At 33.9% G+C, this 15,846-nt stretch overlaps 1 protein-coding gene across 7 annotated transcripts; it reads left to right on the forward strand.

Moving 5' to 3' along the window:
- Positions 1-327: 327 nt before the first annotated feature.
- Positions 328-11,680, forward strand: LOC106075628 (GTP-binding protein 8-like). Of its 7 annotated transcripts, none has more exons than XM_056039173.1 (7): positions 328-435; positions 6,458-6,856; positions 7,770-7,868; positions 8,202-8,332; positions 9,665-9,764; positions 11,031-11,152; positions 11,517-11,680. In XM_056039173.1, the coding sequence occupies exons 2-7, from the start codon at positions 6,503-6,505 to the stop codon at positions 11,599-11,601; spliced, it is 891 nt and encodes a 296-aa protein (XP_055895148.1). In that variant the 5' UTR covers positions 328-435; positions 6,458-6,502; the 3' UTR covers positions 11,602-11,680. The 7 variants fall into 7 exon arrangements, with proteins under 7 accessions (XP_055895148.1, XP_055895147.1, XP_055895149.1 ...); XM_056039172.1 differs by lacking the exon at positions 328-435 and adding an exon at positions 498-620; XM_056039174.1 differs by lacking the exon at positions 328-435 and adding an exon at positions 510-615.
- The last annotated feature ends 4,166 nt before the right edge of the window (positions 11,681-15,846 follow it).

Raw genomic sequence — 15,846 nt, forward strand, 5'->3', positions numbered from 1 at the left:
ACTACACACACAACAGAACATGCTCACTTTTTTGAAGGCAATATTATATCATTACGTTCAGTAAAACAAATGTTGTCAAGTTTGTTTCATATTTTAGCAAAGCATCTTTGTATTTCCACTTAAGTCTATATCTTTGTCGCCTTGGCATTAGTGTTTCGTATGGCGTTGAGCCTGTTCATTCATAAATGCTGTCGTCATAAGGTTAGTGAATCTCTTGAGAGAAAACATTTAACATACTACATTCTTTTGCACAGGATTCCAGCAATAGTTGCTTTTTATCTTATTATTTTCTGCTCCTACTTTTTGGATTCTTTTTCATTTTGATCCCAATCCACGCATTGCTACACTGTTCACGATAATAATTGTGATTTGTGAAGGACTTCGTAACGGATCAACTCGAGACATGCAACAACTCCACCAAACCAATAAAAATTCGTATGTGACTGGATGACATCTATAGGACTTGAAATATTGTTGTTGGTCTCTTTATAGATTCATCCGATCCGAATATACTCACACTAAAGTCGATCTCTATAAGTTTCTTGTTTATCGTTTAGTGTGTACAAGGAAATGTCGTCTACTAGACGCATTATAGGCCTAACCTAGAGTACAGATGTATGGTATTTACGACAATGCTTCAAATTAGTATTAGACTTTAAAGTGAATAAGATGTGTTAGTTTTTTTTTTAATCACTATGCTCAAAGTGTTGCTTTTAAAGAGAATATTATAAAATCTTAAAACAATTTACTGGTATACGTGCGGATCTTTCGGCGGCCCTACCGGCCCAATCGGGCTTGAATCGGGTACCGGCTGGCCCATATAACCGGTCCGCCCCTGGTATCTACCCACCCAGGTTTAGCATGATAGGTTTTTGAAGTTTCCACGAATAGTGGACGTGTGCTTGATAAATTCTGGATCCAGAGAATGATCTCAGAATCTAGATTTTAGTGTTATATATTAGTTTACGTGACTAGAAATGCTAAATCAGATTTCTCTTATATTTTAAGAATATGCAGAAAAAAATGCATATTACAAATATGTAATTTGATTTCCTCGGAGATAAATAGTTTTTAAAATATATATTTTTAAGCTTTATTTCTTATTACCATACATTGTCATTGGAAATACGCCATTTTGGTTTAGGGATTAATATCTAGACCATCTCCCTTGAATTACTTGCCAACATTTTTCTGTTGCCGTTTTGTCTTTCTTTCTAGCAGCTATTAGATCTAATATTAAAATTCATTTAAAATGATAGCATAAGAACAAAAAAGTTATTTAAAAAAAAAAAAAAGAGACAACTTCATCAATTTATTATTAACTTTTTTTTAGACCTTCATTTCAGTAAATACACTTAAAAATTCATAAGTTGACAGCATAAAAACGAAAATCTCTTTAAAAAAAAGTTATTGAAAGTTTAATATAGATAAGGGAGATAAATATGCTTAAAAACAAATGGTGGTCAATAAAGGTATCTAAGTATCTAATCTACCTGATTCTACCTGGAGACTGGAGTGGAGGTCACTATTAGTTACCCTAATTTTCTAAGTAAAGTCTAAAGACAAGATGAAGATCTAGAATAATCTCTAGACTAGATAATAATAAATAAATAATTAATAAGGCTTGTCTTCGAGATAGGTGATCCTGACTGATACTCAAGTCACTTAGTCACTAGTCTACTGAAACTGAATTCACTGATAATAAGTGATACTACTGATAGTGACATCATAGTCACATATCACATAGTGAAAGTGTGAGATAGTGATATTTTAGATTCTACTTTTCTAGTCTAGTAACTTAGATCTAGGTCTAGATCTAGTAAGACTAGAACTAGTGACTAGTAATACTACTACTAACTAGTAGTAGATCTATTAACTAAATCTAGACTAGTAAATTAAATAGTAAAAATACTACTGAAATTGATAGATTCTATCTAGATTCTAGAATTTTATAATCTAGTCTAGATTCGGTAATTTCCGCTTTTAGCTGGCATATTTACGTCTCCAGGCAGCACCTGGCAACCACTGGCCAGATTTTTGTGATGTCTCAGCGCTGAATCGATGCTAAAAAAAATATTTCCAGCTAGATTCTAGATCTAGATTAATCATTATTAATATTATGATTATTTAATATCTAGAATAGTACTAATACTATTACTATCTATATTTAGACTATCACTATAGTATAGTAGTATTAGTATAGTAATAATAGTAATACTACTCATTACTAGTAGATCTATATTAGGGGTGCACCGGATAGTCGCTCCGGCTTCTGCCGAATATCCGGCATTTTTTACTATCCGGTGCTATTCGGCTCCGGTCGGATATCACTACCGGATAGTAAAAAATACACCTATTTAATATGCATAAAGTGGACCTCGTTCCATTACTGTCTGTTATAGAATGTATTAATGCTTATATGAAAACAAAATAATGTGCTTAAAAACAGAGCCATTATGAATATGCACCAAACATCGTTTATTATAAAGACAAGGTATGTTAATAACTTAATATAAATAGAGATGAAACTTTACATCATAAATGCGCTTTACATACAGAGCAGCAATGGCTGGCACTTTTTTCAATTTGTCTTGACCTTTGAGTAAGTTAGTTAACATGTTAAAATGCTACATTCCTTGACTACGTCATGCTGACCAGACGTCTGTCTAGCTGTGTGGGTATATCTCCAGAGGTAGAGATGAACAACTCCCACCCCCTTTTATTTGTTTAGTCCATCACATTGAGTTTATTTATAGGCAGGTAACCACAAGTTAAATACGATGGACGTAGGTTTAATGTCAGCGTATTGACACTCTCTAGTAGTCACACCTTTCGAGGGAACTGAGTTTGTTTACTTAGTAGTTAATCTTTATTGGGGGGGGGGGGGGCTGGACTACAAGAGCCACACCTCTAAGGTGACCAGGTATATTTCTAGATGAACAACTCCCTCCCCCTTTTATTTGTTTAGCCCATCACATTGAGTTCATTGATTGACAGGTGACCCCAAGTCAGATACGATGGACGTAAGCACTCTCTACAGGTCACACGAGGGAACTAGGTTTGTTATTGGGGGGGAGGGGGACTAGACTTTACATTATAAATTCGTATTACATACGTAGCAGCGATGTCTGGCACACTTTAAAAGCTAGTCTTGACCTTTGAGTGGTCTAGTAACCATGTAATATTTCTTAACTATGTCAAGCTGATTGTCTAGAAGTGCGGGTATATCTCCAGAGGTAGAGATGAGCAACCCCCACCTCCTTTTGTTTGTTTAGTCCATAACATTGAGTTCACAGATAGGCAGCTGACCACATTAAGCCAGATGTCAACGTGTTGACACTTTCTAGAGGTCACATCTTATGAGGGAACTGAGTTTGTTTACTTGGAGAAGAATTTTTATTAGGGGCGGGACTACAAGCCAAATCTCCATAAGGTTACTCTGGTATGAGTGTGTTTATTATGAGATAGGTTGTCAATCAAGGGTCTGGACCACAACCCACACCTTTTATACTATTTGCAGGGACAATAAGTTTGTTTACTTAAAGTCTCAATTAGGAGGCTGGACTACAAGCCAAACAGACACTGACCAGGGGTATCTTTAAAGGGAGGGCTCAAGAGACTCAACACGCTCAACTTCTTATTTGTTTAATCCATGACAATGTATTGATAGACATTGACCATTCTTAAGCCAGAATGGATTAACGCAGATTGTTGAGAAACATTGACTCTGTCTAGAGGTCACTAGATGATGACACTACGTTTGTTTACTTGGAGAGAAATGTCATTTAGGGCGCTGAACACACGTTCGTTGCACAATAAAATAAAACAAATATGTGCATGTGTGCATGTATGTATTTTTTTCCCTTGTATTAAAACCTTTAGAAAGAAAGCTAATTTCATTGTTTAATTCTATTGACTTAATATATAAAGGAAAACCTTACAGTAAAATTTAACATCGCAGAAAATACATTGATCTAAAGCACCACAATTAGATCTAGTAAACAAAGAAAAAATATGCTGAAATGTTAAGAAACACTTGACCTCTGTAACTAAGGTACGGATATAATTTATCAATATGCTTGACTGACCATGCCAATGTGTTATCATTTTTTGCTTGCACTCTAAACACTATTGCGAATGCCCAAGAACAAAAACGCGTGGTCAACACCATCATCTATACACACTACACTAGGACTACATGTGTAGGCTCACTACGTCTATCTGACCAGATTGTTACTATCAGTCGAACACAGAGTCTATTTATGTTTTTTTTTGGTACGGAGGGTGTGAATGAGTTGTTTTTTTTTCTTCTATAGTTGATTTTCCTGATTTTCTTAGATGTATATAACAGTAGATCTAAACATAGATACCAATAATAGGCCTACAGACTACAATTAAATCTATGCTTCGCAACATCAAGGCTCAGGCTACAAGTAGGTATAATAGATGTTCCAGCTGTTAATAAAATATCGTTTGCCGCAAATGGATTAATAAATATATGACCTACTACGCTTCAGATTCCAACTATTAACTAACAGCTATCAGTATTAAGCCCTTGAAACCAGAACCAGAAGCAGTCTTTGGACTTAAAATTACAAGTCTGATGACCAGTTGTTGGTCAGAAATTCTTGAACACATACATCCAACCACCATACAAGCCAGATGAGAGATTTACATTAGTAACTAGTTAAATATATACTAACATATTTTACATTGACCCTCCAACACACAGCTTTATGGTTGGTGGCCTCGTACATGCTACACAGATTAATTTTTGTTTATAAATACTGTTAAGCTTGAATAAATCAATCAGTAACAGAGTTTAAAACAATAAAGTATATAAAAGGAAAAAAAATAATACCAACAAATATAGGTATGTTATTTAACAGTTTCGTAAAATGCTCAGCAATACAAGCTATTTACAAGACACTTAGGTATTCGGCTCCGGCTCCGGCCCCGGCCGAATATCAAATTTTACTATCCGGTCATATCCGGCTCCGGCCGGATATCAAAAAGTACTATCCGGTGCACCCCTAATCTATATAGTATCGACACCATCTAGGTTCCTAGAATAGATTCTAGAACCACTGGATGACAAGGACGTCAGGGAGGTTGTGAATTAAAATGATAAAAATTAAAATACATGTGTTCTTGTGTTTTTGGTAATCCTAATCTGAGGCTAATGAGCCGCTAATGGCAATGCTCTTACTCTTAGAATTGATAGATCTATTCTATTAGCCTAACTGTAGATTTAGACCTATCTATCTCAATGATAAATCTAAAGACTAGAATCTATTAAATACTATACTGATACTATATGCTTAGCATTATGTAAGGTTTAAGCTATAAATAAAGGTGTACTTGATGTTCCTGCAGTTAATAAATTATTGTTTGTCGCTAATGAATTGATAAACCATTAAATATTGCCCTAACATACTTCTGACTCCCACCATAAGCTAACAGAAATCAAACATCACCACATAACTTAAAAGAAATATGGAGCAACCCCATTCATAATATTGCATATATTGCTTATATGTATTTAATAAGCTTTTGGCAAAAATATTGATCAAAATTTCCTAATACTACTACTTTTAAGTGCAGATAACTTGTACCAGCATCTTACTTTACTTTACCAGTCCCTCTTCAAATACAGACTGACAAAATAAAGTTCTTAATTGCAAAATTTTTTTGAACAAACAAAATTGTTGATATAACATAACTAGAAAACAGGGATGTGCGTTTCAACCGTTACCCCATATTGAAAGGTTTTACAAACCTTTTTTGTTTTTTAACAAAATTTTTTTTATTAGGTATGTTTATAAACTAAACTTTTATAATTTTTTTTAAAACTAAATGTTCAAACTTTTTAGTCAACTTTTTTTCCATCCTTTCTTGTACTGATTCTCTATCTTGTCTTGAACTTGGCTGAACTCAACTAAATCACCTTGCTCTGAAACTCTTGCTTTGTCGCAGCTGATCGCAAATAAGGTTAACGTTACCTGTGTGACCTCTACAAATATAACAATATATATAATAAGGCTTGTCTTTGAGTTAGAAGATAAATGAGGAGTGCAGTATTTCACATGACTAGGCAATCCTATCTGCGACCTACATACTTTGCCACATCAAGCACAGACATAACCATTGTCTACCAGTGGTGATTTAGGTTTTGTTTTTGCTGGCCATTTACAAAGGAATCTTGAGATTTTATTTCATCCAGTAAAGTTATTAAATGTGAATATGAAAAAAAAGTTTGTGTATTTGAAAGATTATGATGAGTCTTGGATTATTCAAAGGTTTTTCATTGAAAGATAATTCATAAACATGACATTTCTAAATAGTGAGTTAATAGAAAAGTTTTGACATTTTGATGTATTGCAATTCAATGCATTATCTTTAATTTTGTTTAAATAAAACTTGACTTTAACATCAGTGGATATTTATTTCTCCACAGTACCTGAACTACTGAAAAGAGAAACTAACTATTAAAAAAAGAACAATGAGAAGTCTGTGTACAATGTCGACTTTTAAAAGTGTGTTGATTCTTGGGAAAAGAAGCCATTGTCAAATGACATTCACTTGTTTGCGATACTTGCACAAATCTGCTTCTGCAAGCTCACTTGAAAACCCTGTCAAGCCCGTTTCGGATCTCTTCACTAACCCAGTAGATCGGCTGCAGCCGCTATTACAAATTCCAATAATTCCAAATACAGATAGGGCTTTTCGACCCTCCAGAAAGGAAATTGAAGAAGCATCTTTGTTGTTTGAGCCTAAAAATTTGGTAGGAGAATGCTTTAAATTTTTAGGTGCTTATCCGAATCCTCATATTATGCCACGATGGGATGTACCTGAGGTAAGTTTTGTTTTCTTGTCTTACATCATTATGCTCTTATCTATTAGATCATATTTTATATGCACTGGCCAATTAGTCAGCCACTTTAGTATCATAAATGCTTTACATACAAAATTGCACCTGATATATTTGAGCATATAAAATCTTACTTATTTACCCCTATATACTTTCCCTTTATTTTTTCACCTTTTATCTCCATTTCTGTATTTAAGATAACTCAAACCAAAAGCTCATCATTACCTGTCTGCATCCCCTTTTAGCCCACTTAGTGGCCTCCCCTTTCATTGCAACATTCTCATTTACAAAATTTTGAGTAGCTACTCAAAAATTAAAGATTGGATATTACTAACAGCTAAAGACTATGTCAGCTCTGCTTGTCAATAGCCTAGCACACAGACAAATGTGTTACTGATTCTTTATGAATCATTTAAGCATGACCATTTCTTCATCTGTCATCTAATCTCTCCCCGGCCTCTCTCCAGTCAAAAAAAGTCACATTTAATGTATTATATGTTTGAATGATGCAGCATATTTGAACTAGAAATATGCTACCCATCTGCATGCAAGCCTTAAATCTGTTATGAATCCAAAAGCTATGTAATTAAAAATAATATAAAAAACTGTATACCTGATAAACGTTTATTTCACACAAGATAGTAGAAAGAGTATTTTTCTAGGTTCTGTTATTCATTCTATTTAGTTTGTTATATTTCAGAGGACTTAAACATTGTAAGTCATGTTATAAGAATATCACAGTTTTCTGTGAATATATCGATTTCCACATATGTATGTTAGAACATATTTTGTTATTTAAAATCAGTGGTTAACATTTGTATATTTTCCCTTCTCAAAAAAATTGAAATTTGAAGATGAACTTTAACAAAGACATTTTTTTTTTGCATGTATATTTCAGGTTGCATTTATAGGAAAAAGTAATGTGGGTAAATCATCTCTACTGGCAGCCATGTTTGCCCAAGTACCAGATTTGAAAGTCAGAGTTTCATCAAAACCCGTACGAAACTTTTTATTAGTAGCATTTATTTATTTTATTTGTTAAATATATTTTTAAGGCTCAATCGCTAGAAACAAACACACCCCTTTCTTAAGTTTTTGATTTTAAAAAATGTAGATGCCACAACAAAAAATACACTTAATAAAAGCAATATGATAAAAACAAATATAATTACATTATTTAGCCTTCATTTTGTTACTCATATAGAGATATATATATATTTTTTTAAACTGATTAAATCCTTAATTCTTTACTAACGTTCCAAATATCATCAGCTTATAAATTTCTGTATTTAATATTACTGAGTTAAATAGATTGAAATTTCCATTCTAGGGTCACACAAAGTTGATGAATGTCTTCAATGTTAGTAATCTGTTTCACCTTATTGACATGCCTGGCTATGGTTTTAACATGCCTGATCACTTTGAAACAAGCGTAGAGGCATATCTGAAAACTAGACGCAGGTAAATTTGATAAGATATATCATGAACATTTTCTTCCTGGGGTGCACAAAGATGGTTCTATGACTTTAAAAAAAAATATTAAGTCAAAAATTTTTATTCTTTTTTTTTTCAATGACCATTTAATTTTTTGTTCGTTTTATATCTTGGTAGCACCAATCAGATTTGAACAGAAAATAGCTAGTCCAAATTACAGCTAGAAAGGTTAAGTCTCTGTTGAGACCTTGCTGCAGAGGATGCAAGTCATTTTCTTCTAGACTGAGGATATTATAAGGCCAGCATAAGTACCAACCTTCTTAACTTTCCCCAGCTGAGGTTAGATAGCAATTAGGAGCTGGGTAAATTCTCCAGAACTTGAGATAAGCAGTCTACCACCTTGCCATTTCTAATTTATAGCTATGAGATATTTTTAAAAATCACATAAGGAATATTTGTTAGTGGTTCAAGACTATGTCCTTATTTGCTTTATTTATAAATAATAACCTGAATTCAGTAAAAGAAAGAAATTGAACTACAAACTAGAGCACACTTTGTTGCCAATAACGTTTTTCAAGTGGTTTAGAAATTATAAAATATTGTAGTGGTTTGGCATAGTATTTTGGGAAAAAGAGTGCATATAACCTAAATATATATTGGGTTCTTGTAGAGAGTAATTTGATTTCAAATTATTTTGAAACACAAAAACTTAGAGCTCTTCACACAGACAAGCATAAATCTCCCTTTTTTTCTGCTTGAAGATCTCATATATTTCATTGTCTTTGAATGCTATACTATGATGTGTATTAAGTTCATATTGTGCCTATCTAATATTCTGTTTCTAAGATTTCATTTACTCTTTAAATTCAATTATTTGAAGCTACTCTAAGTATGTGTATGCAAACATGTTCTTATCTGAAATTGGAATTAATTTAACTCTATTCTTCATGTGTCTAAGAAACTTTGTTTTTTTTTACATTGCCAGGTCTGAGTGTTTAGACAAAGTTAATATCTTCAAATAATGTTCCATTATACTCATTGTTAATATTGTTGACCATTATTGATCAAAGATATTGAAATTTTTTAAAGAAAACATCATCTGGTAGAAGTACTTTACAGGTTTGACCATGTCAGATAATCTCATAATTTCTTCAATTAATTTCTTAGATTTTCTCTTCTCCTTAAAAGCTATCCCCTTCTATATTAATTAAATTTGTGATTTAATTAGCTGTTTTTCTTGTCACTTGTTGATTGGTTTATCTAGTTCACCAAAATATTTGTCACTTTTTATATTTAAACTCTTATCTTATCTCAAGTTCTATTGTTCTCCTTGTTGTTATGGTGATACCCAACTTTCAGTTTGACCAGAGTAATAATGCTGATTGATGCCACCACTGGTCCAGTAGATGTAGACTATTTAGCCATTGATATGATGGAAGAAGCATCAGCTCCTTATGTTGTGAGTCTTGTGATGTTTCAAAGAGAAAAAGTTCATTGTTTTTATTTGGTTTGCTTAAAGTTACTCTCTTGTAAATTAAATGTATATAATTATTCTTTTAAAGCAACCGAAAATGAATAGATGAACTTTTTCTCAATGTATTTATTGTCTGGTTCATCTGCGTAAGAAAGTGATGATATATTTCAGCAAAATGACTTTTATTCTGTTTGATGGGAGAGTGGGAATGACACAAAATGACCAGAAATATTTTCAAAGATACTCGGATCTACAGATTCCAATGTGTGTATGTATTTGTTTGTCACAGTTACATTTTTATTTATACTAGCACTTATTCCCCGGGCTATGAATGGAATATATAAACAGGTCTTAAAACTTATGACCTCAACATTAAATTTATCAATTCTGGAACATTAAGCAATCATCCAATTGTAGGAATGTTTCAAAAAAAAAAAAGGTTAATTAGTATGAGAAACATTTTGTGATATTTTTTTTATTATGTCAGGTGCCGAGAATTGAAGTATGAATCAATAAATACATAGTGTATATGATTCTGTTTGTAACAAACTTATTTTAATTTATATAATAAAAATGGATTGTAGGGAATTTATTTGTGTGGATATTTTCTTTTTCAAACTTGCATTTTTTCCCCCTGGGATTTGATTATGATCAAATTATCTGAAATAAGAGAATATTTGCACTATGCTTTTAGTAAAGATATATTAGAGACACTCCATGACAGAAGGTTTTAATGTACAGTAGGAACAATATAACTTGCTAAATGTTGAATCAAATTATTAATACAAAAACATAACCTATTATAATACCCAGAAAAACAACAGGGTAAAAATTACTAAATAGCTAAATGAACACATGGACATTTGTATAACATACATTTTCTGTGTTTAAAAGAAAGTAAATTTATCTTTTTAGATGGAATTCTCTTGTCATTTTGTTTTACCAGTATTCACTATCATATAAAAAAAAAAAACTTTCTACTGGGTGTGATTTCAACTTGCTTATATTGTAATATCACTTACATAGGTCAGTGGCAACAAACTTCTCACTGTCCCATTATTTTTTAGTTTTGAAAATTATAGCTACATTTGTACAGGTTAGCTTCAAATGACATACTATTTTATTGTTTGTTTGTTTTTTGGGATAGGATGTTGTTTTAATAATTTATAATTACTGTAATGATTTCATGTTTATTGATTACAGTATATATATAGATCTAGTCACAAATCCTATTTTTTAATTCCAATTCAGATGGTCCTCACTAAAATAGATTTAGCCAAGCCATCAGCTTTGCTACGTAGCATCGTCTCATGTCTCAGATTCAGAGATGAAACTAAAGCCAACAGTTGTTTTCCTCAGCCATTCTTAGTCAGGTAAGATTTTGAAACATTAGAAAGTTTCAAGTTCTTATTATTGTTGAACATTATTACTAACCCTATTATATGATTGAGAGGCGCAGTGGCTAAGCGATTAAGTGCTCAAATCCTGGTGAAGACTGGGATTTTTAATTTTGGGATCTTTGGGCACCTTTGAGTCCACCCAGCTTTAATGTGTACCTGACATTAGTTGGGGAAAAGTAAAGGCGGTTGGTCGTTGTGCTGGCCACATGACACCCACATTAACCACTTCAACTGTCAATATAATCCAACTAAAAATGTACTATGAAATGCTGTGTATTAAAAATGAGCCCACAAAATAGAAATGTTTCAAAAGAACTTCATTGTTTTTCTCTTTCAGCTCAATGAATGGAGAAGGCCTGGCATTTCTTCAGTCATTCATTGCTTACATCACAGGAAATCTGAAAATAGAATCACTGACCTAAACACTTCAGCGTTTGGAATCTTCTTGTAATCTTTCACAAAAATAATGGGACTAAAATAAATAGTCAATAAAAAAATATGCATTTTGTGTTACGTTCTTTTACGGTGTTTGAGTATTTTTGTTTTTTTTTTGTATTATTTAATTTGGGGGCATGATGACCAAGTGGCACTTGGCTTTGAAACTAAGAAAAAGGATTGTCAGACTTTCTAGTTTTATCGTTGACTCACACAATTTATGCATTTCTCTTTTTCAACTTGCTTGACAAAGTTGCCTCTGTATTGGTTCTGGAGATTTTAATACCAACATTGTATTTGTCATCTTCATCATACTGAAATGGACTTAACCATAATCTAAATTTAATGTTTTAATGAAAGAACAAAAGTCATATATAAAGTACAACACAGGAAATATGATAATAAGAAATGTTAAACTGAAATATCTTTCACAAACTTATCATAGAAATGTGGGGAATAACCAAAGATTCTGGTAAAAATGTTGTACATGTTTCGGATGTTCCTTCAGAATTGAAGATAATCTACTTCCTAGTCCAAGCCTCCTGCAGGTTGACAGGGGATGAGCCCGCGGACAGTCCAGCATACTTATCTCAGAAAAAGTGGTAACTTTGAACTTAACTAGAAGTGTAGGACAGGAGACATCTATTTGTTTTACGAAGGTGAATTAATCCTGTTCTAGTTCATTGCTCTATAAATTCAGGAACTAGGGGCAGATCAGCTTCAAACCCTCATTAGTCAGTTGATACAACTCGTTTTTTTAAACAATGTGTTTCTTGTATTTGTGATGATGTTCAATGTCCGGATTGAATGTTTTTAGGTGTAGCCAGGCTCATGAATACTACTGGCACTGCTCTTTAGATGTAGCCAGGCTCATGAACACTACTGGCACTGCTCTTTAGGTGTAGCCAGGCTCATGAACACTACTGGCACTGCTCTTTAGGTGTAGCCAGGCTCATGAACACTACTGGCACTGCTCTTTAGGTGTAGCCAGGCTCATGAACACTACTGGCACTGCTCTTTAGGTGTAGCCAGGCTCATGAACACTACTGGCACTGCTCTTTAGGTGTAGCCAGGCTCATGAACACTACTGGCACTGCTCTTTAGATGTAGCCAGGCTCATGAACACTACTGGCACTGCTCTTTAGGTGTAGCCAGGCTCATGAACACTACTGGCACTGCTCTTTAGGTGTAGCCAGGCTCATGAACACTACTGGCACTGCTCTTTAGGTGTAGCCAGGCTCCTGAACACTACTGGCACTGCTCTTTAGGTGTAGCCAGGCTGTTGTTGATGAATCTTACCATAATTAGAAATCTGATGTTCATTCTTCATAACATTGAGCATGAATATCGAACTCTACGCATGTCGCTAACTATGTGAATGTGTTATTGAAAAGTTTATTACAGTAGTATGCTTGAATTATCTTTTCGCTCAATTAATGGATAATAAAAGAGCCGAACTACAAGCGTGGTGAGAGACGCTATACATCTAGACCACACCAGCATTATAGCAGTGCAAAGCCGTCAGCCCAGTGAATGACAAAAGTGGTCATCATCGAACCACGATGGACGAACTATAGTGCTATTAGAGCATAGAATGGGTTACCTAAGCCAGCCAGGAAAACCAATGACTTGGCAGAATTTAAGTCATTGGTTAATATATATGACGCGTAGGACGTAATCATCTTTTCTTTTCGTAAAGTAACGTCTGTATTTTCTAAGTAGTTCCCCTTTCACGCATACAACCAGATGAAAATAAATTCGGTCGCATCCCTTTCAAATCAGCTAGGAGGAAAGCGTGACCTCCGAGAACACAAAGGTGTCGTCGCGTGTCGAGTCAAGGCGCTCTGTAAACTCATACAGTGGATTCTAAAAAGGGTTTTTTAAATGTAATAAAAAAATGAGACGAAACTTAAAGACATTTAATCAATTTTCATGTTTTCTATGTAAATAAATGTAGACAGAGAATCTGTCTGGTCAGTGATAAAACATTACGGGATCCCAAATAAAATAACAACAATAATTAAAAAACCTTTATGATGGTTTCACCTGCCAAGTAGCCCACTGTGGCAAGCTGTCAGAGGAATTTCCGGTCACAACAGGAGTCAAACAAGGACGTCTTCTTTCACCACTCCTGTTCCTTCTAGTATTGGATTGGATCACAAAAGAAGCCTACTCTAACGCAGGGAAAGGAATCCAATGGACTCTCACACAAAAGCTGGAAGATCTGGAATTCGCTGATAACATAGCCTTACACAGACTACAAGATATGCAAGAAAAGGTCACAACTTTAAGTGAAGTAGGAAAAAGAGTAGGCCTCAAAATAAACCACCAAAAAAACAAAAGTACTTAAAGTAAATAACAAACAAATTGGAGACATAGAACTGGATTCTCAGACCATAGACCAAGTAAATACTTTTATATAACTTGGGAGTGTAGTCAGTGTATCAGGTGGAACAGTTAAACGTCGTATAAATCTAGCACGTCAGACATTTACACAGCTAAAACCAACCTGGAAATCTCCTCACATCTCAAACAAGACTAAAATAAGAATCTTTAACTCTAATGTCAAGGCTGTCCTGCTGTATGGTTCTGGAACATGGAGAACAATTGAAGCAATAACAAAAAAAAAGTACAGACCTTCATCAACAAATGTCTGAGAAATATCTTTAAAATACACTGGTTTAACAAAGTAGAAAACACCAAAACTGTGAGAGATGAGTGGGCAGAAAAATATAGAGGTGCAGATCTTAGAGAGGAAGTGGAGATGGATTGGTCACACCCTTAGAAAAGATTTCAACAACAGAGCTAGAGAGACCTTAGAGTGGAACCCCCAGGAAACAAGAGGAAGAGGAAGACGAAAAAGAACATGGCGACTCAGTATACTAGAGGAAGCCGAGAGGACCGGAATGAGCAAGAGACCGACGAGAGTGACGTGTTTTTTACTGGGGCCTTATAATATGTTCCATGAGGAACGCAAAGGAAGGATAATGAAAAGATTATTTCTGGAGATAGTATTCTAGCATCAGCTGATTTTCCCATCCATCCGGCAAGGGGGTTTGGGGGAGCGCTGAGCCCCTTCGCTAAAGGTTTCTGAGTTCTAATCCTCACAAATTCATTCTCCTTGCAGCCCACTTTCTTTCAGAATGAGAAGAGCTCATTAAAAATACAAACAAACTTAAACTAAACATTAAAAAGACCTTTTTTTTAAAAAAAAAAAGGCTTATATTAATTAAATTTTTAATAGATCCAGACTAACAATAATAAATCTGAGCAATTAGAGATATTTTTACCAACTGTTTTTGTTTAGCGCAATTAGCAATTTCATGCTTTTAGCTTTCTCAATGAGCTATGATCATATCACTTGTCTGTACCAGTTTCAACTTAATTCGATTGGGTGTGGGAGAAATAATGTGTAAAAACTTTTTACCTGAATGACAGAGGGTTTGATGTAAGCTTTGTAAAAAAGGAAAGAGATATATGGTGATATTGATGTTTTTCTTGCAATAAAAACTGAGTAATGCATTCTCCCGGCGTCAAGAGCACACTATTCGTCCCAGGAACAAAAAATTCTTCTACAAAAAGTTTTTAGTCGATTTTGTTGCAGACGCGAGAAAACTGTATATATAGGCCTACATTTTACTTAGAAGATGCAAAAATAAACTTTGGCAGTAATCTCATTTTACTTTATTTTAGTATTCATACATGGATTTATAACTAGAATGCAAATACAGTTTTGTCCCTTGAAAAATAAATAACATTCTTGTGACCGCTCCAATTTTATGAAGATGTCACACACACCCTACAAACACAGTTTGATAAATGCTGCACACTATATGTTTAAATAAAAGAGGATAGAACCAAAAAAGCTAATGTAACTTAAATTGCTGTAACTTAAAATTAGCTTCTTCAAGAATGCATCTATAACCAACTTCTTTGTTCCATTTTGTATGCAGAACGAATAAAAAACCAACTTCTTTGTGAACAATACTAAATAGATATATAGCTTTAGTTATAATATACACAAAATTAAGTTGATATGAGATTTTTTAAAATGTACTAGACTCTAGGAATAATATTTTTTAACCAAATCTAATGACTACAATAACATTTCATTTCAGTCTCGCGTTCTGGAATAGTCTGTCCTAACTAGAACCGTTGACGACAATGCCACCTATCTTGCATCATTCAGAACCTATAGCTATATATAGCTTCTACCCACCGTCACCATAGCA

Source organism: Biomphalaria glabrata, chromosome 8 (genome assembly GCF_947242115.1).
Source record: "Biomphalaria glabrata chromosome 8, xgBioGlab47.1, whole genome shotgun sequence".
In the NCBI taxonomy this organism is placed as follows: domain Eukaryota; kingdom Metazoa; phylum Mollusca; class Gastropoda; family Planorbidae; genus Biomphalaria; species Biomphalaria glabrata.